Consider the following 27102-nt stretch of genomic DNA (forward strand, 5'->3'; position numbering starts at 1 on the left):
GGAGAAACAAAGGTATACAAGCTAAACAAGGCTCTATATGGTTTGAAATAGGCACCAAATGCCTGATATGATGAGATTAATGCATATTTCAGTAGTGCAGGGTTTGAGAAAAGTTTAAGTGAAGCAACCTTGTATGTTAAGACAAGGAATGACTCATGCATCATTATTGTCTCCTTATATGTAGATGACACTGTATACACTGGTAACAGTCCACAAATGCTTGAAGAATTTAGAAATGACATGATGAAACACTATGAGATGACTGATTTAGGTTTATTACATCATTTTCTTGGAATGGGTGTGCTCCAAACTGAGAATAGTATTTTTATACACCAAAAGAAATATGCACAGAAGCTAAATGAGAAGTTTGGTCTGAAAGACTGCAAACCAGTTGCTACTCCACTTGCCATGAATGAGAAGTTGAACAAAATTGATGGAAGTGAAGTTGCAGATGAAGGAGAATATAGGCAGCTTGTTGGAAGTCTGCTATATTTGACTGCAAATAGACCTGATGTGATGTTTGCAGCAAGTCTATTGGCACGATTCATGCACAATCCCACCAAGAAACATATGGGAATAGCCAAAAGGGTACTAAGGTACATCCAGGGAACAGTTGATTTTGGAATTATTTTTTACAGGGGTAAAGCAACTACTCTAATTGGTTACTGTGATAGTGACTGGGTTGGAAGTGAGGATGATATGAGAAACACTTCAGGGTATGCATTTACACTAGGGTCTGGTATGTTCTCATGGGCTTCAATCAAACAAAACACTGTGGCATTATCTACTGCAGAAGCAGAATATGTTAGTGCTACAGAAGTTACATCACAAGCAAAGTGGTTGAGATTTGTTCTAGAAGATTTTGGAGAAGAACAAGTGGAGGAAACTCAAGTCATGTGTGATAACACATCAACTATTGGTATGGCAAATAATCAAGTATTTCATCAAAAGACAAGACACATCAACAGGAAGTTTCACTTCATCCGAGAAGCAATTCAAGCCAGAGAAATTGAGTTGGTGTACTGCAGGACAGAGGAGCAAATTGCAAATAATTTTACTAATGCCTTGCCTAAAGATTGATTTGTGTATCTAAGGGAGCTACTTGGAGTTAAATCAGCTAAAGGGTTAGAAGGGAGTGTTGGAGTGTAACCCTTCAGCTGAAGATTGGCGGCAAAGATCAATTTACATGCTTTATATTTCAGTTTGAATGTGAGCCATTGGATCATAGTCCACATGGCTGCTCGATGATGTATCTAGCTTAAGTAATAGAATAAGACAAGTGGCATCATCTCATAGGATGATACCAATGAATGGTTGAGATTGTAGTGTGTGTTGGAGAGTGAAGGATCTCCCTTCATTCCATGTATAATGGTAACAAATGTATGTGTGCAGAAACAGAGAAATTAATGAAACATATTCCATCATCTTCCTCTCAACCATTTTCTAGTTCTTAGTAGAGGTCCTCCATTGAAATACATATAAAAAACACACAAACACTAACACAACATACGTTTGCTGCAAACATCCTTCACAACAACTTACATATTTTACAGCAATGGTAATTTCCAAACTACTGTGAGACAGTGGCATACCAATTGTGTGTCTCGAATATTAGGATGGCAAACTAAAAACTTCTCATCTAAGCCGTTATCTACACCTAGTTTCTTAAATGTAAGGCATCTTAATTACCAATTCAACTTTGCACTTTAGAAATAACAGGGCACAGCCTTGCCAGAACGGGCTACTCATTGTAGAGCATGATCATATATAATGTTCAAGAATGAGAAGGTTGCGAGGACTGCAACAAAAAATACTGCAAAAATATGAACTTGTAAGTAGTAACATTTCAATAGCTCTGAACTTTTTCAGAACCTCCAAAAACATAAAAGCAAAAGCCAGCAGTGCAAAAAGATCCTGAAAAAGGAAGCACTTATGAGCAAAAAAGTCACATATGATATCCGCAGTCAAGATACAAAAATCAAAAGGCAATTGCATCAGTAAAAAAAAAACGTAAAAAATAAGAGCAGTAAGAAGTAAATGAGTGCCTGAGGGTGAGGGTGAGGGTGTGGGGGTAGATAAAGAACCCTGTGCCTAAAAAAGTGAACCTGTCTGTAATGGTAGAGAAGGGTTAAGTAGTGTTTCCTCAGCACAAACAAAGCGTTTGTTGTTGTTAGGGAGAACATGAAAGCACCTCCCACTTCCCTCAATTTCTTCTCTGTAACTACCTACACACATTATATATATATAATTAAGTACATAAGATTTTCTTTTATCTTTTGTTTTAAAATTGATAAATTAATAATTCATTTTTAATTTAGTGAAATAAAGAACTACAGATAAAATAGATAGCCAAACCTTCTCAAAGCCACCCCTCCTTATTCCCTCCACATACAAATGCTCCCCTCTTGAATTCACATATATAAACAGCAATTTATATGGAATCAAAGACCCATACTTTTATAATTACACTAAAAGTTTGAAACCACCCTTAAATATTCTATAAAAAAAAATATAAAAATAAATCTTAGAAATGCATATCAGTCCAAGGTCTCAAGTTCTCAGAGTGTGGAATTACTGATTAGAACAGTTAATTCTCTGGTCATTTTGAATGAATCAAGCATGCCATTTGAAAACCAATGTAACTTTTGTCCATATTGCCTAAACCATTGAACCAAAACAGGACAGTTTCATTGCAAAAATCCCATTTTTTCCTACTTTTGAATGAATCAAGCATGGCATTTTAAAACTTTGTATAAAAGATTATATAAACCAACTAAAAATCCCATTTTTCTTACTTTTCAATGAATCAAGCATGCTATTTCAAAACCAATGTAACTTTAGTCCTAAAAACAAATTCACAAAACACACACATAGACACAGACACCAATTAACTTGCAATTTCAAAACAAAAGTAACTTTTGTTCTTAAAACCAAGAACCACATATGCATACCAAAATCACAAACCTTATACTCCAAACATAGAGGTCAAAATCTAAATGAAGGAAAGTCTACCTTCTCAAGGTGTAATTCTTAACTTGGTATTGCACCCTCCCTAATCCTCTGCACATGGTACACTGCATTGCCTGCCAACCATTGCAAGTTCCACAGTTCCTACACTTCAAGACTGCAACTAAGAAATCATCCAACCTCAATACACTATGAACCTAGTAATGTCATCAAGTTCACCAAGAAAAAAAATTCACAGCTAAGATTTTCTTACACCAAATTTCGCAGCTCACAGAGCAACCATCAATAGTATCATGATTTTAGAAATTTACACATAAAACGTTCTAAATTGTTGTGTGCAAATTACTTCTGAATGATAGAGAATGGTGCCTAGCATAATAAAAGTAGTATACTACAAAAAAAAAAAAAAAAAGGCAGCCCCTTTACACAATAATACATATAATTTTCATTTTCTATAGTTTTAGCATGTTTTTTTGTTAGATGATCAACCTACACACACACGCACGCATATGTACATGAATAAATACAACATAGAACATAAACATAACTAAAGATAAGGACCACCATCAAAATTGAATGGATAACAAAATTACCTTTGACATATATATCACATTCTTTCCCATCTCTAATGCTGTCATAAGTCCTTAAAGTAGCAATTACCTGAAACATGAAGAGAACCAGAGCAGAATACCCCACTCAGTATTATGCAAGTTCCCAAGAGTAGTCCACCACCTCATAACTTACTTCTAAACTACAAATGCAGTTCAATTTGACCATCAAATTACACATTCACCAGCCATCAATCAAAAGCCTAAATTATGGACATTCATTAAAAGGGTATGTAAATAAGAAATGGAAAAGGAACCTGCATTCGGTTTCTTGAGAAGCAAAGGGCAGAAAGCAACCAACACACAGACAAATGAACGTGGTGCAAATCAATCAAAACCCACTTAATCTTACTCTATCACCCAGAAAAAAGAAATGACAAATATAAATGCGGCAAATCAAAAGGTAGACATACTGGAAGGTGTCGAATGCTTCTTCTCAAATCCCTCAAGCTTTCCATTGATGTCATCGCTGTTCTTCAAAGGAGGAGCTGAGTCGAAAAACAACCACATATAAGTGGATTTTGATTGATTTGTGAAGAAGAATTCCACTAATAGCACTGATATCATTGTTGTTCTCAATTTTCACACAAACATAACTAAACACAATACCGATTTAATCATATACGAAACAAAAATCTAAACACAGAGTCACAAATTAATGAACTAAAAACCCACAAAAAAAAAAACCCAAAAATAAGAAGAAGCCAGTGACCTTAAAACAAAGAACAAACAGATAGAACAGAGAGATGAATCCACAAAATGAGAGAAAATGAAACAAATAAGGGAATAAATGAAGATCAACACCAGCCCAATTGGTGTTTGGATTCTAGAAAAGTCTAGCAAATACAAGCAGCAAGCTTGGAAGGTAGAAGCTTCTAGAAGACTTTGTCCAGCTGCAAATGAACTAGACCATTCTAGTTCAAATTTGCATGTTAAAGTCGGTGGGCATGCATAATAAGCTAGATAATTCTGGCAAGTTGTAATATTATATGGCTATTAGCTATATGTCAGTGGCATGCATGATTAGTAGCTAGAATGATCTAGCAATGTCCAAAGTCGGCAAACATGCCCTATAAATATGGGTGTGGTGCTATGTAACCAACCAAGAAATCAAAAAGTAGAAGTAGGCAACCAAGTAAGCTTGTAATCAAGTAAGCAAGCAACCAAGTAAGAGTGAGAAGCAAGAATAGTCTTGTAGTAGTGTGAGTGATCTAGAGTGTGTCTCTAGAAAGTAAGTGAGTGTCGTTGCTTCTAAGAGTGTCCTTTGAGAGTGTTGTAAAATTTGTTTGTGTAATACAAGTAATTTGTTTACTTGTATTGTCTCTCCAACACTTGTGCTAGAGTTGTGTACTCTAAGTTTTTCACCCCAACAATTGGTATCAGAGCGGTATGATTAGAGACCGTCTCTATTGAAGCTTTTGAGAATCGTGAGAAGTTTAGTACTTCGCAAGATTATTCGTTAATCTTGTTCGGCTTATCGGAGCTTTGCCGACACGATGGGAGATCTTCAAGTTGTTGGAGGAATCAAGAAGTTGAACAACAAAAATTACAACACGTGGGCGACGTGTATGGAGTCTTACCTACAAGGCTAAGATCTTTAGGATGTCGTCGGCAGTAATGAAGTTATGCAGCCAGAAGAAGACACCAGCGGCGCTTTGAGGAAGTGGAAGATCAAGGCAGGTAAGGCCATGTTTGCCTTAAAAACTACAGTTGAAGATGACATGTTAGAACACATACAGAAGGCCAAGACACTAAAAGAAGCATGGGACACCTTCGCCACACTCTTTTCAAAGAGGAACGATACAAGACTGCAGTTTCTCGAGAATGAGCTATTATCAGTGGCCCAACGGGACATGACGATTGCCCAGTATTTCCACAAGGTAAAGTCTATTTGCCGTGAAATTTCTGAATTAGATCCTAGTGCTGCCATTGTAGAATCCAGGATAAAAAGAATAATTATCTATGGATTGAGACCCGAATATCGAGGCTTCGTTGCCGCTGTACAAGGATGGCTAACCCAACCATCACTTGTTGAGTTTGAGAATTTGCTTGCCGATCAAGAAGCTTTGGCAAAGCAAATGGGAGGGGTCTCGTTAAAAGGTGAGGAGGAAGCGCTCTACACCAAAAGTAAAGGCAGCTTTAAGCAGCGTGCTGGTGGTGGATCTAAAAGAAATGATGACAAGGAAAAATGTCATCAAGGAGGAGGGAGTTCTCGGCCAGGGAGAGCTCTGAAGTATCACGGCAACTATGGTCATTCCAAGAATAATAAAAGGTTTGAGGGCAAGTGCTACAATTGTGGAAAGAAGGGCCACATGGCGAAGGATTGCTAGTTCAAAAGGCCTGCAGAAAGTAACGTCGCCAACTCAGATAAGAAAAGTGAAGATGATTGGGATGTCGTTGCGTCTCTAGCCCTGGAGGAAGAATGGAACGCTGAAGCATCCGTTGCTATAAAGAAGCAAAAGTCAGCTCTCACAACAACAAATCCGGAGTCGATTGACTACCAGAATGATTGGATCGTGGATTCAGGCTGCTCAAACCATATGATAGGTGATGAGAAAAAGTTACAAAGTCTAACTGAGTACAAAGGAGGCCGTTTGGTCGTGACAGCCAACGACTCGAGGCTAACGATTGCTCACATCGATAAGACAATAATTGAGCCCCGATACAACACTAACCATGTGCCACTTCAAGATGTCTACCATGTTCCAGGTATGAAGAAAAATCTGCTTTCAATGCCGCAATTGACGTCGTTGGGAAATTATGTCTTGTTTGGTCCACGAGATGTGAAGGTGTATCAACACCTCAAGATCTCAAGGACGCCAACAATGGAGGGACGGCGACTGCAGTTAGTCTATGTAATGTCAGCAGAAACTGCATACATAGACAAGACAAGGAAGAACGAGACAGCAGATTTATGGCACATGAGATTGGGTCACGTTAGCTATCACAAGCTAAATGTGATGATGAAGAAGTCAATGCTTAAGGGGCTACCTCAGCTTGACATGAGAACATATATGGTTTGTGCAGGATGCCAGTATGGTAAAGCACATCAAGTACCATACGAAGAGTCGAAGTTTAAAGCGAAAGAGCCGTTGGAGTTGGTTCATTCCGATGTGTTTGGGCCCGTCAAGCAACCATTGATAAGTGGGATGCGGTACATGGTGACGTTCATTGATGACTTCTCGAGGTATCTGTGGGTTTTCTTTATGAAAGAAAAATCTGAAACATTTTCAAAATTTAAAGAGTTTAAAGAGACAGTTGAAGGAGAAGTAGGAAAGAAGATCTGTTGCATACGCACGGATAATGGAGGAGAATATACCTCGAATGAGTTTTCCCAGTATCTACGAGAATGTAGAATACGTCACTAGTTCACATGTGCCAATACACCACAACAGAATGGCGTAGCGGAAAGAAAGAACCGGCATCTTGCAGAAATATGTCGAAGTATGCTCCATGCCAAGAATGTACCAGGAAGGTTTTGGGGCGAAGCAATGAGAACTGCAGCTTATGTGATCAACAGGCTTCCTCAACCCAGGTTAGAATTTGTCTCACCCTTTGAAAAACTATGGGATATGAAACCTACAGTTAGTTACTTTCGAGTCTTTGGCTGTGTGTGCTACGTATTTGTTCCAAGTCATTTACGTAGCAAGTTTGACAAGAAGGCAGTCCGATATATCTTTGTGGGATACGACAACCAAAGAAAAGGGTGGAAATGTTGTGATCCTATGAATGGAAGGTGTTACACATCACGAGATGTGGTGTTTGATGAAGCATCTTCTTGGTGGTCCTCAGAAAAGAAGGCGTTGCCTGATTCAAGAGAGATAGAAGATAAGTTGCAGCAAAAGATGGGGGAGCAAATTGTTCGAATCCAGTCGAGACCAGATGAGTCTGAAGATTCGCTTGATGGTGATGATGTTGAGCAAGCAGTGCCCCAAAACCCTTGGCAAGCTGACATATATCAACAACCAGAAGAAGATAAACCTAGTGAAGTGGAAGTATCAACTCCATAATCACAACTAAGGAGGTCAACAAGAATCCGGAAGCAAAATCCAAGATACGTCAACGCAGTCATAGAAGAAGAAGCAGCTGGACCTGAGTGCTTCACAGTTGGGAGAAGAGGTCACTGCAGCAGAGCTAAATCAAGCTTGGAATCTAGTGCCAAAGCAAAGAGATGTGAAACCCATATCATGCAAATGGGTGTGTAAGAAAAAGCTTCATCGTCAACTCGACATGGAAGAAAGAATGAGCTGGTGTTGAGGGGGAGTATTGAAGATCAACACCAGCCCAATTGGTGTTTAGATTCTACAAAAGTCTAGCAAATACAAGCAGCAAGCTTGGAAGGTAGAAGCTTCTAGAAGACTTTGTCCAGCTGCAAATGAACTAGACCATTCTAGTTCAAATTTACATGTTAAATTCGGTGGGCATGCATAATAAGCTAGATAATTCTAGCAAGTTGTAATATTATATGGCTATTAGCCATATGTTGGTGGCATGCATGATTAGTAGCTAGAATGATCTAGCAATGTCCAAAGTCGGCAAACATGCCTTATAAATATGGGTGTGGTGCTATGTAACCAACCAAGAAATCAAGAAGTAAAAGTAGGCAACCAAGTAAGCTTGTAATCAAGCAAGCAAGCAATCAAGTAAGAGTGAGAAGCAAGAATAGTCTTGTAGTAGTGTGAGTGATCTAGAGTGTGTCTCTAGAAAGTAAGTGAGCGTCATTGCTTCTAAGAGTGTCCTTTGAGAGTGTTGTACTATTTATTTGTGTAATACAAGTAATTTGTTTACTTGTATTGTCTCTCCAACACTTGTGCTAGAGTTGTGTACTCTAAGTTTTTCACCCCAACAATAAATAGAGAGATGAATCCCCCAAAACCTGACCTAACGTACTAAAAAATTCGAAAATAATTCACAGTAAAAAAGCAGAACTGAATTAAAAAAGAGAACTTTAACGAAAAGCTACCACTGTTATTCACTTTAACGAAAAATCACATTTTTACACTAAAAAGTCAACTTATCTTTGGAAATCAGGCATGAAGCGCAAGATCCGGCAGACATCACCCTCAGTTGCCTCTATTCATGACACCTACCCTTCTCCCAGAAATCCTGATGACCCTTATGGTTTTCTCTTACCATCCCCACCTCTCACACTTGTGAAATCCATATGTAGGAATAGCGTTGAGACCCTACCCCTCCCCGTTGTGCTCTCTCTCTCTCTCTCTCTCTCTCTCTCTCTCTCTCTCTCTCTCTCTCTCACTCTCTCTCAGAGCCTCCATCCTCGAAACCCTCATTGAATGACAACAAATGCAAACCTACCCGGCTAGGCTACCCCATTTTTGCTGCTACTACGTACCTTCTGACCGTCGATACTTCTTATTTTCGATTTGAAAAAATCATTTTTAATAATTAAAAAAATCTTGAATTTGATGCGCTCACCAATGGAATGCATGTTTGTTGATCCTGGCTGATATTGTTTTGATGGTTTCGGCAGGAATTCGCTCCATTTCCGGCCGGTGAGCGCTTGCAATTACTCTAATTAGTTGTTCCGGTTATGTTACGTATACGTATAAATATATAAAAATATATTTTACGCAATTTTTTCCAAATGAAATGAAAATAGAATAAAGTTCTTCACACTATCAGTTTGTAACTATACACTACTGTTGTTTTGGAGCATATTACTGAGGTTCTTGGTTAGATATTTGTGTTTCTTGATCTGCGATTTTTTAATTAATGTTGTGTTGCTGATATGTTTTGTTTTTGTTTGTTTGTTTGAAAATGATGAAGGATAAGAGCAAGCTTTTTTGTGGTTGGAGCTTGAAACCATAAAACGCTACGGATTCCCGCAATGAACTAGGATTTCCAGTCATAGATTATAGCTAGGAGGAAAGACCCAACAGGGGGGGCATAGGACTCATGCATTGACTTGCTAATTTTGAAAGTAGTAACTGGGATCAGCCACTTGGATCAGCTGTAGTGGCAATAAATCAGGATCAGACTTGCATTAGTAATAAATCAGGATCATATTTTCTCATGAAAGTATCTTTCTTTTATTCTATGTCATTGATAGATAATGACTAATTACAGGAATTGGTCAAAATTGTTGTTTTTCAAACCACAATTTCTGACGTAGTCAAATTTTCAATACGTCGTAATTAACTTGTCTCTATGTCATTAATATATGATCACTATGTTATCAATATTAATATGTGGTCGATAGTTAATTTTGATTGATTCAACAATTGTGATTGATAGCAAATAGTCAGTCAATTTTACACCAATTAATGATATATTAGAAATGGAATGAAATGATTCTGCTGGCACAGGATATATAGTAATTTTCCTTGTCTCTGTGACAATCAAATTGCTGCTATTAGCAATCCATTTCTACACATTACTTGGTAAAAACGTGTAACTATTAGGAGCTGCTAGTTACCATATTAACAAATTTTTTTATGATTGACTGCAAGAAATAATTATTTCTATGCTTTGAAGTTCAAGGAATGATTCTATGAGCTAAGAGTTTGATAAAAATGCCTGAACCAGAATTCTTTTCCTTTCGTTGTATATCCGGTTGCATTCTGACTCGACCGGATTTATTCACAATGACTATTGTTTTCCATAGGCATCACCATCAGGATCCTCTTGTGGATCAGATAGATGCCAGGCATGAATGGTAATGCAAACTGCTTATTCATGAATCCTACTTGTAGCAGAAGCGTCAACCTTGGATTTCCTACCACGCAAAAAGTTCATCCGAGCATGCCACTTTCACTGTCCAGCATCAGCTGGGAAAGCAATCCTGATTACCAAGGTCGTGGATTGTCACCAGTCTTTCTAACCGGAGAGCCTTGGGAATCAACTTTGGAGGCTGGTGACAATCCACGACCTTGGTAATCAGGATTGCCAAGTACGTGCGAGTTTTTCTTGTAGAATAAAGTCTGAAAATCTCAAAGCTTTAGCCAAATTCTTCTCTCCAATCTTGCGTAAAGAACAAGAAAGCCACAATAGCTTATTTACACTACTCTAATTAAATCATCCTAGTAAAGGGTCTTAGAATCAAACTAGGAAATCAAACAAATTGAAATAAAATAGGAAACATAATTCTAAATTGACTTGGTCAATTCGCCCAAAATTTTGCACAGCCACATTTTGGACCCATATCAGCTCCAAAACTGGGGCAAAATAGCTGGATTTAAAACTTTTGGACTATTCCAAACCAAACACCAACAAGGTTTCAATCAAAGAACGTTCATAAATAGGGACAGCATCCAAAGTCACCCCTAAAGAAATGATATAGCATCGCTTCCAAGCACATGTTAGTTGGATAGGTGGACTATTTTCGTCACCTTGCATTTTCATATCTTGCAGAGGTCCACATAGTTGAAGTTGGGGCCTTGGGGGAGGCCTATAAATTTCAAACCACAGTTTTGTAATTGCAAATACTTTCAAATCAAGTTTCTTTCCTCCAAATTAATACAAGTTGAAGCTCAGTTGCAACGAAAAATGGGGTCGACTCGATTTTCTGGGATTTTGGTTTCATGTCTTCTGGTGATCATAGGCCTCAGTGAGGCTCAGTTGCAACTGGGTTTCTATGCCAAGAACTGCCCGAAAGCAGAGAAGATTGTGAAAGACTACGTCGAGAAGCACATCCACAATGCACCCTCACTTGCAGCTGCTCTCCTAAGGTTGCACTTCCATGATTGCTTTGTCAGGGTATGTATCCATCTTCTTCTCTTTACATACCAACATTCTCTGCAAGTCATTAGGGTTAGAATTGTAATTTGGAACTAATGAATGATTTTTTCTTATTAGGGTTGTGATGCATCTGTTCTTCTGAACTCGACTTCAAGTAACCAAGCTGAAAAAGATGCTTCCCCAAATCTAACCCTCAGAGGGTTTGACTTCATCGACAGAATAAAAAGCCGACTTGAAGCTCAATGCCCTGGAATAGTTTCATGCGCAGATGTTGTTGCTTTGGCAGCAAGAGATTCTATTGTTGCAACAGTAAGATCTCCAACCAACCATCATAGTTTAAAAACCAAAATAATCAAACGTCCCAATTATTTATTGGATTTCAACTTTGTTTATTTATTTGTTTTCTGGGCATGGTGTGTAGGGAGGTCCAACTTGGAAGGTTCCAACAGGTAGAAGAGATGGGGTGATCGCAAGGGCGGCGGAAGCCGTAGCCAACCTTCCACAGCCAACTTTCGACGTCAGCAATCTCCAAAGATTTTTTGCCAACGTGGGTCTTGATTTGAAGGACTTGGTCTTACTATCTGGTAAAGCTAATTCTTAAACATAATAGTAAATATGCAAATAAAGGAAACGAATCTTCTTACCAAATAATTATCTTACATGTTACAAATGACTCACAATGTATACGTAGTAATATTCTCTTATCAGACCTATGTTGATTACGAATGAAAATTACAAATTATAAACAATAATTAACTTAATCGAAATGTTAATTTATAATCAAACAATGTATACTACAAAAACAATATACAATAACTTTTAACATGCACATATAAAATAGATAAAAACATATGTAATACATTTGGCAACGAAATAATCAAATAGTGCCAGTAATGCTACCATATCTAATCACACCGTATGCGTTAATATGATTTTTCTCTTCTCAGGTGCTCACACAATTGGGATCTCTCATTGCTCATCATTTTCAAACCGCCTTTACAATTTCACCGGAGTGGGTGACCAGGACCCCGCTTTGAACACCCAATACGTAGCGAAGCTCAAGGCCAAGTGCAAAACTCCAACTGATAACACCACAATTGTTGAGATGGATCCTGGAAGCTTCAGGACTTTTGACCGAAGCTACTACACACATATGCTCAAAAGGCGAGCGCTCTTCCAATCCGATGCTGCTTTGGCAACCAGCCCAACAACTTATAATTATATCAACCAGCTGCTCAAAGGTTCACTGCAGAACTTCTACGATGAGTTTGGAAAGTCTATGGAGAAAATGGGTCGGGCTAACGTTAAGACTGGATCGGCTGGCGAGATTAGGAAGCAATGTTCAGTTGTGAATAGCTAGAAAATGATAATCTCTGGTTAATTTTCCGTCTTTTTTTTTTTTTTTTTTGGTGTGATAAAATTGATAATGATTGTAAAACCGCATGTTATGCTTTTTGATATTATATTGTTTTGTGCGAATAAAATCAAGGGTTAATCTCAGTTTACTATCTTAAAATTTATTGGTTTTCAATATTTGGTACATGAAAATTTTTTCATCTTAGAGTGGTACATAAAATTATAATTTTGGAATATTTTCATGTATCGGTTAAGGTTGCTTGTAAATTTACCGTTAACTGATAATCAAGTGGACAATGACTAGACTGTTGGACATTAAAAAATAAAAAATAAAAAAAAAATAAAAACTTTTGGTCTTCTCCCTCATCCCTACCGAAACCCGCCGCCACCCCCCGCCCCCTTACCCACCCTTCCCCCTCCCTCTTCGACTCCACCGGTCCACCCCAAAAAAACCCAATCCCAGATTTCCTTCGACGCCCTACAGTCGCCGATCGCCCTCGTGAAATCGCCGTTCCCATCGGACAGCAGCAGCATTTCGTAGCCGATCACGAAGCAACCCAGCAAATTCCTTGAAGTCCTCGCCTAATAAGGAAAAAATGGATCTCATTTCCGTTTCGATCTGCAATCTCTATTGACTGCGAACTGTTGCGGTCTTTAATTGGGAATGTGCGTAGAGTTTCGGTGTTCACACCTGCTCGGGTGGCCACACCACGTCCTTCTCTTTGTCTACCTTTTCTGGCTCCCACAGGCTTCTTTAGCTTCTTTAGTTTCGCTCTATTTATGGCTATGCCATTAATTCAATGAGTGGGCCATGCTGCCTCCGGCTGTCGATGTCGTCAGAGGCATGGTTCACAGAGGGGTTGATGGGTTGCAGGTAGAGAGAGGGTTGACGGGAAGGGGGAAGCCGCTGACAAAGCCTTCACATCCATCATCACCTCCCAAAAAGGGGTCGCGATTTTCTTACGGTCTTGGCCGTAACTCAGGCCGTTTCCTCAATAATTCCACTCCAGCTCCCCAAAACTTCGAAATCCAAGAGAATCCCGTTCTAGGAAATGCTTCAACGTCACTATATATGGAATCTATGTGGGTCCGTAGCGTTTCGAGCTGGGAGACGACGGAATTGCCGTTATTGCTTCTGGAGTCACCTGCAATGTGAGTATGAATTGGCACCATTCTCACATTACTTGGATTGCTGCTGCTGTTGTTTCGGAGGAAGGTCGTGCTTCGGTTCAGGTGTGGATTAATTTTGCTTTGTTACCTTTCTTTTCTGGTTTAATTTTCTACAAACTGATAGGTGAAGTTTGTATGGATTTTTATACTTGCAATTGGGTTTTAGCAATAAGGATGATTAAATAGAAATTAAGTTTCTTTATTGTACTTTATGCATGAATGGAGTTGGTTGGACATAAGAAGTAGGAACACAATTGCCTGGTATGATTATGCTGTTGGGGAAGAAACTGATGGCTATTTGTTTGATGTTGGGAAGATTTGGTGGTGAAGCTTTATAAGAAATTAAGAATTGTTTATCAAAAGTTAAGGTTGTTTGCATGTAGGAGTTGTATAGAAAAATGAGGAAATTCTAATTAGATTTTGTCTGGGTTCAAGTATTTGAAGAAAGTGGGTTTTCTTAAGAGAAGAGTAGACTTGATTTTGGTTTGGATATATTATTGTTGAAGCAAATGTCTATTACGGCATAATCGACCTAAGAAATGAAAATGAGAATTGAATGAGAAATTTTGAAAGTCATTGCAAACACAAGATTTCTATTTTGAGTTTAACAAAATGGTGATATATAATTGGTTCGATCTCTTTGGAGGGTACGTAGGCAATCTAACTCGAAAGTTAGATGCAGCCAAAAGGTTAAATAAAATTAAATGGTGTATCATGTCTCCGAGTTTGGGATATGATATTTTTATGATCCGGTCTTAGTACAGACTTTACCAGATTTATAAATTATGATTTATGGCTTATGATTTACTACGATGACGATTTATAAATGTGAGACAGTGGCATACTATACCAATTGTGTGTCTCGAATATCAGGATGGCAAACTAAAAACTTCTCATCTAAGCCGTTATCTACACCTAGTTTCTTAAATGTAAGGCATCTTAATTACCAAGTCAACCTTGCACTTTAGAAATAACAGGGCACAGCCTTGCCAGAACAGGCTACTCATTGTAGAGCATGATCATATATAATGTTCAAGAATGAGAAGGTTGCGAGGACTGCAACAAAAAATACTGCAAAAATATGAACTTGTAAGTAGTAACATTTCAATAGCTCTGAACTTTTTCAGAACCTCCAAAAACATAAAAGCAAAAGCCGGCAGTGCAAAAAGATCCTGAAAAAGGAAGCACTTATGAGCAAAAAAGTCACATATGATATCCGCAGTCAAGATACAAAAATCAAAAGGCAATTGCATCAGTAAAAAAAAAAAAAAACGTAAAAGATAAGAGCAGTAAGAAGTAAATGAGTACCAGAGGGTGAGGGTGTGGGGGTAGATAAAGAACCCTGTGCCTAAAAAAGTGAACCTGTCTGTAATGGTAGAGAAGGGTTAAGTAATGTTTCCTCAGCACAAACAAAGCGCTTGTTGTTGTTGGGGAGAACATGAAAGCACCTCCCACTTCCCTCCATTTCTTCTCTGTAACTACCTACACACATTATATATATAATTAAGTACATAAGATTTTCTTTTATCTTTTGTTTTAAAATTGAAAAATTAATAATTCATTTTTAATTAAGTGAAATGAAGAACTACAGATAAAATAGATAGCCAAACCTTCTCAAAGCCACCCCTCCTTATTCCCTCCACATACAAATGTTCCCCTCTTGAATTCACATATATAAATAGCAATTTATATGGAATCAAAGACCCATACTTTTATAATTACACTAAAAGTTTAAAACCACCCTTAAATATTCTATAAAAAAAAATATAAAAATAAATCTCAGAAATGCATATCAGTCCAAGGTCTCAAGTTCTCAAAGTGTGGAATTACTAATTAGAGCAGTTAATTCTCTGGTCATTTTGAATGAATCAAGCATGCCATTTGAAAACGAATGTAACTTTTGTCCATATTGCCTAGGCCTGGCAAACGGGTCGTGTCGTTTTCGTGTAATACCTGTTATCTTAACGGGTCGTGTCGTGTCACACCCGTTATCTTAACGGGTCCTTAACAGGTCGTGTCACTTTACCCAACGGGTAAAGTGACCCGACCCGTTATGACCCGTTAAGAAAAAAATATATTTTTTAAAATTTGCACATACCACACATTGCCACATAAATATTACTCCAAAACATTAAAACATTTCTCGTTCAAGTACTATATCTACACTCGAAAATCCAAGCATATACAAACAATTTTGACGGTTTGGATCGTTGAAATTAGTTTTGGAGAATTCGTAAAACGATAGATTGACTAACACTTAGAGTTTATTTATACTTTCATTAAGTATAACATAAGATTTTGTGGTATCCACTTGTGTAAATATTTTAAATTGAAGATCGAATTCATTCATTGTATTCATATAGGTCAAGGACTGTAGTTATAAAAAATCATCAAAATCGGAGTTAAAATAACCGTTAAATCGTGATTTTTCGTTTATAACCGTTGAAAAGCTTTGTCCCGTTACTTGATCTCTAAATGTTTTTTTTTTTTGTGATTTTTTGCTGATGTGATCTCCAAGCATATACAAACAATTTTGACGGTTTGGATCGTTGAAATTAGTTTTGGAGAATTCGTAAAACGATAGATTGACTAACACTTAGAGTTTATTTATACTTTTATTAAGTATAACATAAGATTTTGTGGTATCCACTTGTGTAAATATTTTAAATTGAAGATCAAATTCATTCATTGTATTCATATAGGGTCAAGGAGTGTAGTTATAAAAAATCATCAAAATCGGAGTTAAAATAACCGTTAAATCGTGATTTTTCGTTTATAACCGTTGAAAAGCTTGGTCCCGTTACTTGATCTTTGAATGTTTTTTTTTTTGTGATTTTTTGCTGATGTGATCTCCAAGCATATACAAACAATTTTGACGGTTTGGATCATTGAAATTAGTTTTGGAGAATTCGTAAAACGATAGATTGACTAACACTTAGAGTTTATTTATACTTTTATTAAGTATAACATAAGATTTTTTGGTATCCACTTGTGTAAATATTTTAAATTGAAGATCGAATTCATTCATTGTATTCATATAGGGTCAAGGAGTGTAGTTATAAAAAATCATCAAAATCGGAGTTAAAATAACCGTTAAATCGTGATTTTTCGTTTATAACCGTTGAAAAGCTTTGTCCCGTTACTTGATCTCTGAATGTTTTTTTTTTGTGATTTTTTGCTGATGTGATCTCCAAGCATATACAAACAATTTTGACGGTTTGGATCGTTGAAATTAGTTTTGGAGAATTCGTAAAACGATAGATTGACTAACACTTAGAGTTTATTTATACTTTCATTAAGTATAACATAAGATTTTGTGGTATCCACTTGTGTAAATATTTTAAATTGAAGATCGAATTCATTCATTGTATTCATATAGGGTCAAGGAGTGTAGTTATAAAAAATCATCAAAATCGGAGTTAAAATAACCGTTCAATCGTGATTTTTCGTTTATAACCGTTGAAAAGCTTTGTCCCGTTACTTGATCTCTGAATGTTTTTTTTTTTTGTGATTTTTTGCTGATGTGATCTCCAAGCATATACAAACAATTTTGACGGTTTGGATCATTGAAATTAGTTTTGGAGAATTCGTAAAACGATAGATTGACTAACACTTAGAGTTTATTTATACTTTTATTAAGTATAACATAAGATTTTGTGGTATCCACTTGTGTAAATATTTTAAATTGAAGATCGAATTCATTCATTGTATTCATATAGGGTCAAGGAGTGTAGTTATAAAAAATCATCAAAATCGGAGTTAAAATAACCGTTGAATCGTGATTTTTCGTTTATAACCGTTGAAAAGCTTCGTCCCGTTACTTGATCTTTGAATGGTTTTTTTTTGTGATTTTTTGCTGATGTGATCTCCAAGCATATACAAACAATTTTGACTGTTTGGATCGTTGAAATTAGTTTTGGAGAATTCGTAAAACGATAGATTGACTAACACTTAGAGTTTATTTATACTTTCATTAAGTATAACATAAGATTTTGTGGTATCCACTTGTGTAAATATTTTAAATTGAAGATCGAATTCATTCATTGTATTCATATAGGGTCAAGGAGTGTAGTTATAAAAAATCATCAAAATCGGAGTTAAAATAACCGTTAAATCGTGATTTTTCGTTTATAACCGTTGAAAAGCTTGGTCCCGTTACTTGATCTTTGAATGTTTTTTTTTTTGTGATTTTTTTCTGATGTGATCTCCAAGCATATACAAACAATTTTGACGGTTTGGATCGTAGAAATTAATTTTGGAGAATTCGTAAAACGATAGATTGACTAATACTTAGAATTTATTTATACTTTCATTAAGTATAACATAAGATTTTGTGGTATCCACTTGTGTAAATATTTTAAATTGAAGATCGAATTCATTCATTTTATTCATATAGGGTCAAGGAGTGTAGTTATAAAAAATCATCAAAATCGGAGTTAAAATAACCGTTAAATCGTGATTTTTCGTTTATAACCGTTGAAAAGCTTGGTCCCGTTACTTGATCTTTGAATGTTTTTTTTTTTGTGATTTTTTGATGATGTGATCTCCAAGCATATACAAACAATTTTGACGGTTTGGATGGTTGAAATTGGTTTTGGAGAATTCGTAAAACGATAGATTGACTAACACTTAGAGTTTATTTATACTTTTATTAAGTATAACATAAGATTTTGTGGTATCCACTTGTGTAAATATTTTAAATTGAAGATCGAATTCATTCATTATATTCATATAGGGTCAAGGAGTGTAGTTATAAAAAATCATCAAAATCGGAGTTAAAATAACCGTTAAATCGTGATTTTTCGTTTATAACCGTTGAAAAGCTTTGTCCCGTTACTTCATCTCTGAATGTTTTTTTTTTGTGATTTTTTGCTGATGTGATCTCCAAGCATATACAAACAATTTTGACTGTTTGGATCGTTGAAATTAGTTTTGGAGAATTCGTAAAACGATAGATTGACTAACACTTAGAGTTTATTTATACTTTCATTAAGTATAACATAAGATTTTGTGGTATCCACTTGTGTAAATATTTTAAATTGAAGATCGAATTCATTCATTGTATTCATATAGGGTCAAGGAGTGTAGTTATAAAAAATCATCAAAATCGGAGTTAAAATAACCGTTAAATCGTGGTTTTTCGTTTATAACCGTTGAAAAGCTTGGTCCCGTTACTTGATCTTTGAATGTTTTTTTTTTTGTGATTTTTTGCTGATGTGATCTCCAAGCATATACAAAAAATTTTGACGGTTTGGATCGTTGAAATTAGTTTTGGAGAATTCGTAAAACGATAGATTGACTAACACTTAGAGTTTATTTATACTTTCATTAAGTATAACATAAGATTTTGTGGTATCCACTTGTGTAAATATTTTAAATTGAAGATCGAATTCATTCATTGTATTCATATAGGGTCAAGGAGTGTAGTTATAAAAAATCATCAAAATCGGAGTTAAAATAACCGTTAAATCGTGATTTTTCGTTTATAACCGTTGAAAAGCTTGGTCCCGTTACTTGATCTTTGAATTTTTTTTTTTTGTGATTTTTTTCTGATGTGATCTCCAAGCATATACAAACAATTTTGACGGTTTGGATCGTAGAAATTAGTTTTGGAGAATTCGTAAAACGATAGATTGACTAATACTTAGAATTTATTTATACTTTCATTAAGTATAACATAAGATTTTGTGGTATCCACTTGTGTAAATATTTTAAATTGAAGATCGAATTCATTCATTTTATTCATATAGGGTCAAGGAGTGTAGTTATAAAAAATCATCAAAATCGGAGTTCAAATAACCGTTAAATCGTGATTTTTCGTTTATAACCGTTGAAAAGCTTTGTCCCGTTACTTGATCTCTGAATGTTTTTTTTTTGTGATTTTTTGCTGATGTGATCTCCAAGCATATACAAACAATTTTGACGGTTTGGATCCTTGAAATTAGTTTTGGAGAATTCGTAAAACGATAGATTGATTAACACTTAGAATTTATTTATACTTTTATTAAGTATAACATAAGATTTTGTGGTATCCACTTGTGTAAATATTTTAAATTGAAGATCGAATTCATTCATTGTATTCATATAGGGTCAAGGAGTGTAGTTATAAAAAATCATCAAAATCGGAGTTAAAATAACCGTTAAATCGTGATTTTTCGTTTATAACCGTTGAAAAGCTTTGTCCCGTTACTTGATCTTTGAATGTTTTTTTTTTTGTATTTTTTGCTGATGTGATCTCCAAGCATATACAAACAATTTTGACTGTTTGGATCGTTGAAATTAGTTTTGGAGAATTCGTAAAACGATAGATTGACTAACACTTAGAGTTTATTTATACTTTCATTAAGTATAACATAAGATTTTGTGGTATCCACTTGTGTAAATATTTTAAATTGAAGATCGAATTCATTCATTGTATTCATATAGGGTCAAGGAGTGTAGTTATAAAAAATCATCAAAATCGGAATTAAAATAACCGTTAAATCGTGATTTTTTGTTTATAACCGTTGAAAAGCTTTGTCCCGTTACTTGATCTCTGAATGTTTTTTTTTTTTGTGATTTTTTGCTGATGTGATCTCCAAGCATATACAAACAATTTTGACGGTTTGGATCCTTGAAATTAGTTTTGGAGAATTCGTAAAACGATAGATTGACTAACACTTAGAGTTTATTTATACTTTTATTAAGTATAACATAAGATTGTGTCGTATCCACTTGTGTAAATATTTTAAATTGAAGATCGAATTCATTCATTGTATTCATATAGGGTCAAGGAGTAGTTATAAAAAATCATCAAAATCGGAGTTAAAATAACCGTTAAATCGTGATTTTTCGTTTATAACCGTTGAAAAGCTTGGTCCCGTTACTTGATCTTTGAATGTTTTTTTTTTTGTGATTTTTTGCTGATGTGATCTCCAAGCATATACAAACAATTTTGACTGTTTGGATCGTTGAAATTAGTTTTGGAGAATTCGTAAAACGATAGATTGACTAACACTTGGAGTTTATTTATACTTTCATTAAGTATAACATAAGATTTTGTGGTATCCACTTGTGTAAATATTTTAAATTGAAGATCGAATTCATTCATTGTATTCATATAGGCTCAATGAGTGTAGTTATAAAAAATCATCAAAATCGGAGTTAAAATAACCGTTAAATCGTGATTTTTCGTTTATAACCGTTGAAAAGCTTTGTCCCGTTACTTGATCTGTGAATGTTTTTTTTTTGTGATTTTTTGCTGATGTGATCTCCAAGCATATACAAACAATTTTGACGGTTTGGATCGTTGAAATTAGTTTTGGAGAATTCGTAAAACGATAGATTGACTAACACTTAGAGTTTATTTATACTTTCATTAAGTATAACATAAGATTTTGTGGTATCCACTTGTGTAAATATTTTAAATTGAAGATCGAATTCATTCATTGTATTCATATAGGGTCAAGGAGTGTAGTTATAAAAAATCATCAAAATCGGAGTTAAAATAACCGTTAAATCGTGATTTTTCGTTTATAACCGTTGAAAAGCTTTGTCCCGTTACTTGATCTCTGAATGTTTTTTTTTTTTGTGATTTTTTGCTGATGTGATCTCCAAGCATATACAAACAATTTTGACGGTTTGGATCCTTGAAATTAGTTTTGGAGAATTCGTAAAACGATAGATTGACTAACACTTAGAGTTTATTTATACTTTTATTAAGTATAACATAAGATTTTGTGGTATCCACTTGTGTAAATATTTTAAATTGAGGATCGAATTCATTCATTGTATTCATATAGGGTCAAGGAGTGTAGTTATAAAAAATCATCAAAATCGGAGTTAAAATAACCGTTAAATCGTGATTTTTCGTTTATAACCGTTGAAAAGCTTTGTCCCGTTACTTGATCTGTGAATGTTTTTTTTTTTGTGATTTTTTGCTGATGTGATCTCCAAGCATATACAAACAATTTTGACGGTTTGGATCGTTGAAATTAGTTTTGGAGAATTCGTAAAACGATAGATTGACTAACACTTAGAATTTATTTATGCTTTTATTAAGTATAACATAAGATTTTGTGGTATCCACTTGTGTAAATATTTTAAATTGAAGATCGAATTCATTCATTGTATTCATATAGGGTCAAGGAGTGTAGTTATAAAAAAATCATCAAAATCGGAGTTAAAATAACCGTTAAATCGTGATTTTTCGTTTATAACCGTTGAAAAGCTTTGTCCCGTTACTTGATCTTTGAATGTTTTTTTTTTTGTGATTTTTTGCTGATGTGATCTCCAAGCATATACAAACAATTTTGACGGTTTGGATCGTTGAAATTAGTTTTGGAGAATTCGTAAAACGATAGATTGACTAACACTGAGAGTTTATTTATACTTTCATTAAGTATAACATAAGATTTTGTGGTATCCACTTGTGTAAATATTTTAAATTGAAGATCGAATTCATTCATTGTATTCATATAGGGTCAATGAGTGTAGTTATAAAAAATCATCAAAATCGGAGTTAAAATAACCGTTAAATCGTGATTTTTCGTTTATAACCGTTGAAAAGCTTTGTCCCGTTACTTGATCTGTGAATGTATTTTTTTTGTGATTTTTTGCTGATGTGATCTCCAAGCATATACAAACAATTTTGACGGTTTGGATCCTTGAAATTAGTTTTGGAGAATTCGTAAAACGATAGATTGACTAACACTTAGAGTTTATTTATACTTTTATTAAGTATAACATAAGATTTTGTGGTATCCACTTGTGTAAATATTTTAAATTGAAGATCGAATTCATTCATTGTATTCATATAGGGTCAAGGAGTGTAGTTATAAAAAATCATCAAAATCGGAGTTAAAATAACCGTTAAATCGTGATTTTTCGTTTATAACCGTTGAAAAGCTTTGTCCCGTTACTTGATCTCTGAATGTTTTTTTTTTTGTGATTTTTTGCTGATGTGATCTCCAAGCATATACAAACAATTTTGACTGTTTGGATCGTTGAAATTAGTTTTGGAGAATTCGTAAAACGATAGATTGACTAACACTTAAAATTTATTTATACTTTTATTAAGTATAACATAAGATTTTGTGGTATCCACTTGTGTAAATATTTTAAATTGAAGATCGAATTCATTCATTGTATTCATATTGGGTGAAGGAGTGTAGTTATAAAAAATCATCAAAATCGGAGTTAAAATAACCGTTAAATCGTGATTTTTCGTTTATAACCGTTGAAAAGCTTTGTCCCGTTACTTGATCTTTGAATGTTTTTTTTTTTGTGATTTTTTGCTGATGTGATCTCCAAGCATATACAAACAATTTTGACGGTTTGGATCGTTGAAATTAGTTTTGGAGAATTCGTAAAACGATAGATTGACTAACACTTAGAGTTTATTTATACTTTCATTAAGTATAACATAAGATTTTGTGGTATCCACTTGTGTAAATATTTTAAATTGAAGATCGAATTCATTCATTGTATTCATATAGGGTCAAGGAGTGTAGTTATAAAAAATCATCAAAATCGGAGTTAAAATAACCGTTAAATCGTGATTTTTCGTTTATAACCGTTGAAAAGCTTTGTCCCGTTACTTGATCTCTGAATGTTTATTTTTTATGGTTTTTTGTTTATGTGATCTCAAAGCATATACAAACAAGTTTGACGGTTGGGATCGTTGAAATTAGTTTTGGAGAATTCGTATGCCATCAATCAAGTTCCGTGTGTGTGTGTGTATATATATTTATTAAGTAGATTTAAATCTATTTATTTTGTATGTATAAATTATAATTGACTGGATCACGGAATAGTACATACATCACGTGTCACGTGTGTCATTATAAAAATAGTGAGATATGTCATGACAGTAATGTGTGTGATAAAAAGTTAATAACTTAAAAAAAAAAAAAAAATTTCTCACCACTTCTATTAATTTTCATTTTTCCCTCTCTTTTTTGTTTCCTTTTCAACTTTTTCTTATCATTTTCACTTTTCCCTCCAACATCTTTCCCTAATTCCCTCAATTTTTTGTTTTATTTTCAACTTTTCTTAACATTTTCATTTTCCCTCCATTTTTTTTTTCAAAAAGGGCGGCAAGTTGGCAATGGCAAGAAATTGATTATTGAAATTTGAATGGAAAGAAATCACATCAAATTTCAATGGATGCAAAATCATGCAATGCATCATGCATTAATAAATCAGGATCATATTTCTCATGAAAGTATCTTTCTTTTATTCTATGTCATTAATAGATAATGACTAATTACAGGAATTGGTCAAAATTGTTGTTTTTCAAACCACAATTTCTGACGTAGTCAAATTTTCAATACGTCGTAATTAACTTGTCTCTATGTCATTAATATATGCTCACTATGTTATCAATATTAATATGTGGTCGATAGTTAATTTTGATTGATTCAACAATTGTGATTGATACCAAATAGTCAGTCAATTTTACACCAATTAATGATATATTAGAAATGGAATGAAATGATTCTGCTGGCACAGGATATATAGTAATTTTCCTTGTCTCTGTGACAATCAAATTGCTGCTATTAGCAATCCATTTCTAACATTACTTGGTAAAAAACGTGTAACTATTAGGAGCTGCTAGTTACCATATTAACAAATTTTTTATGATTGACTGCAAGAAATAATTATTTCTATGCTTTGAAGTTCAAGGAATGATTCTATGAGCTAAGAGTTTGATAAAAATGCCTGAACCAGAATTCTTTTCCTTTCGTTGTATATCCGGTTGCATTCTGACTCGACCGGATTTATTCACAAAGCGCATGAGTATTGTTTTCCATAGGCATCACCATCAGGATCCTCTTGTGGATCAGATAGATGCCAGGCATGAATGGTAATGCAAACTGCTTATTCATGAATCCTACTTGTAGCAGAAGCGTCAACCTTGGATTTCCTACCACGCAACAAGTTCATCCGAGCATGTCACTTTCACTGTCCAGCATCAGCTGGGAAAGCAATCCTGATTACCAAGGTCGCGGATTCTGCACAGCCACATTTTGGACCCATATCAGCTCCAAAACTGGGACAAAATAGCTGGATTTAAAGCTTGGACTATTCTGAACCAAAAACCAATAAGGTTTCAATCAAAGAACGTTGATAAATAGGGACTGCATCCAAAGTCACCCCTAAAGAAATGATATAGCATCGCTTTCAAGCACATGTTAGTTGGATAGGTGGACTATTTTCGTCACCTTGCATTTTCTTATCTTGCAGAGGTCCACATAGTTGAAGTTGGGGCCTTGGGGGAGGCCTATAAATTTCAAACCACAGTTTTGTAATTGCAAATACTTTCAAATCAAGTTTCTTTCCTCCAAATTAATGCAAGTTGAAGCTCAGTTGCAACGAAAAATGGGGTCGACTCGATTTTCTGGGATTTTGGTTTCATGTCTTCTGGTGATCATAGGCCTCAGTGAGGCTCAGTTGCAACTGGGTTTCTATGCCAAGAACTGCCCGAAAGCAGAGAAGATTGTGAAAGACTACGTCGAGAAGCACATCCACAACGCACCCTCACTTGCAGCTGCTCTCCTAAGGTTGCACTTCCATGATTGCTTTGTCAGGGTATGTATCCATCTTCTTCTCTTTACAGACCAACATTCTCTGCAAGTCATTAGGGTTAGAATTGTAATTTGGAACTAATGAATGATTTTTGCTTATTAGGGTTGTGATGCATCTGTTCTTCTGAACTCGACTTCAAGTAACCAAGCTGAAAAAGATGCTTCCCCAAATCTAACCCTCAGAGGGTTTGACTTCATCGACAGAATAAAAAGCCGACTTGAAGCTCAATGCCCTGGAATAGTTTCATGCGCAGATGTTGTTGCTTTGGCAGCAAGAGATTCTATTGTTGCAACAGTAAGATCTTCAACCAACCATCATAGTTTAAAAACCAAAATAATCAAACGTCCCAATTATTTATTGGATTTCAACTTTGTTTATTTATTTGTTTTCTGGGCATGGTGTGTAGGGAGGTCCAACTTGGAAGGTTCCAACAGGTAGAAGAGATGGGGTGATCGCAAGGGCGGCGGAAGCCGTAGCCAACCTTCCACACACAAATTACGACGTCAGCAATCTCCAAAGATTTTTTGCCAATGTGGGTCTTGATTTGAAGGACTTGGTCTTACTATCTGGTAAAGCTAATTCTTAAACATAATAGTAAATATGCAAATAAAGGAAACGAATCTTTTTACCAAATAATTATCTTACCTGTTACGTATGACTCACAATGTATACGTGGTAATGTTCTCTTATCAGACCTATATTGATTATGAATCAAAATTACAAATTATAAACAATAATTAACTTAATCGAAATGTTAATTTATAATCAAACAACGTATACTACAAAAACAATATACAATAACTTTTAACGTGCACATATAAAATAGATAAAAACATATGTCATACATTTGGCAACGAAATAATCAAATAGTGCCAGTAATGCTACCATATCTAATCACACCGTATGCGTTAATATGGTTTTTTTCTTCTCAGGTGCTCACACAATTGGGATCTCTCATTGCTCATCATTTTCAAACCGCCTTTACAATTTCACCGGAGTGGGTGACCAGGACCCCGCTTTGGACACCCAATACGCAGCGAAGCTCAAGGCCAAGTGCAAAACTCCAACTGATAACACCACAATTGTTGAGATGGATCCTGGAAGCTTCAGGACTTTTGACCGAAGCTACTACACGCATATGCTCAAAAGGCGAGCGCTCTTCCAATCCGATGCTGCCTTGGCAACCAGCCCAACAACTTATAATTATATCAACCAGCTGCTCAAAGGTTCACTGCAGAACTTCTACGATGAGTTTGGAAAGTCTATGGAGAAAATGGGTCGGGCTAACGTTAAGACTGGATCGGCTGGCGAGATTAGGAAGCAATGTTCAGTTGTGAATAGCTAGAAAATGATAATCTTTGGTTAATTTTCAGTCTTTTTTTTTTTTTTTTTTGGGTGTGATAAAATTGATAATGATTGTAAAACCGCATGTTATGCTTTTTGATATTATATTGTTTTGTGCGAATAAAATTAAGGATTAATTTCAGTTTACTATCTTAAAGTTTATTGGTTTTCAATATTTAGTACATGAATTTTTTTTCATCTTAGAGTGGTACAGAAAGTTATAGTTTTGGAACATTTTCATGTATCGGTTAAGGTTGCTGTTAAATTTACCGTTAACCGATAATCAAGTGGACAATGACTAGACTGTTGGACATTAAAAAAAAAAAACTTTTGGTCTTCTCCCTCATCCCTTCCGAAACCCGCCGCCACCCCCCGCCCCCTTACCCACCCT

At 35.3% G+C, this 27102-nt stretch overlaps 2 protein-coding genes across 2 annotated transcripts; both read left to right on the top strand.

Moving 5' to 3' along the window:
- Positions 1 to 10953: 10953 nt before the first annotated feature.
- LOC137708610 (peroxidase 3-like) lies at positions 10954 to 12768 on the top strand. The gene is made up of 4 exons (XM_068447729.1): positions 10954 to 11291; positions 11391 to 11582; positions 11695 to 11857; positions 12221 to 12768. The coding sequence occupies exons 1-4, from the start codon at positions 11082 to 11084 to the stop codon at positions 12631 to 12633; spliced, it is 978 nt and encodes a 325-aa protein (XP_068303830.1). The 5' UTR covers positions 10954 to 11081; the 3' UTR covers positions 12634 to 12768.
- Positions 12769 to 25023: 12255 nt separating this feature from the next.
- Positions 25024 to 26871, top strand: LOC137708085 (peroxidase 3-like). Its single transcript, XM_068447075.1, has 4 exons — positions 25024 to 25370; positions 25470 to 25661; positions 25774 to 25936; positions 26300 to 26871. The coding sequence occupies exons 1-4, from the start codon at positions 25131 to 25133 to the stop codon at positions 26710 to 26712; spliced, it is 1008 nt and encodes a 335-aa protein (XP_068303176.1). The 5' UTR covers positions 25024 to 25130; the 3' UTR covers positions 26713 to 26871.
- The last annotated feature ends 231 nt before the right edge of the window (positions 26872 to 27102 follow it).

This window comes from Pyrus communis, chromosome 11 (assembly GCF_963583255.1).
Source record: "Pyrus communis chromosome 11, drPyrComm1.1, whole genome shotgun sequence".
NCBI classification, from domain to species: domain Eukaryota; kingdom Viridiplantae; phylum Streptophyta; class Magnoliopsida; order Rosales; family Rosaceae; genus Pyrus; species Pyrus communis.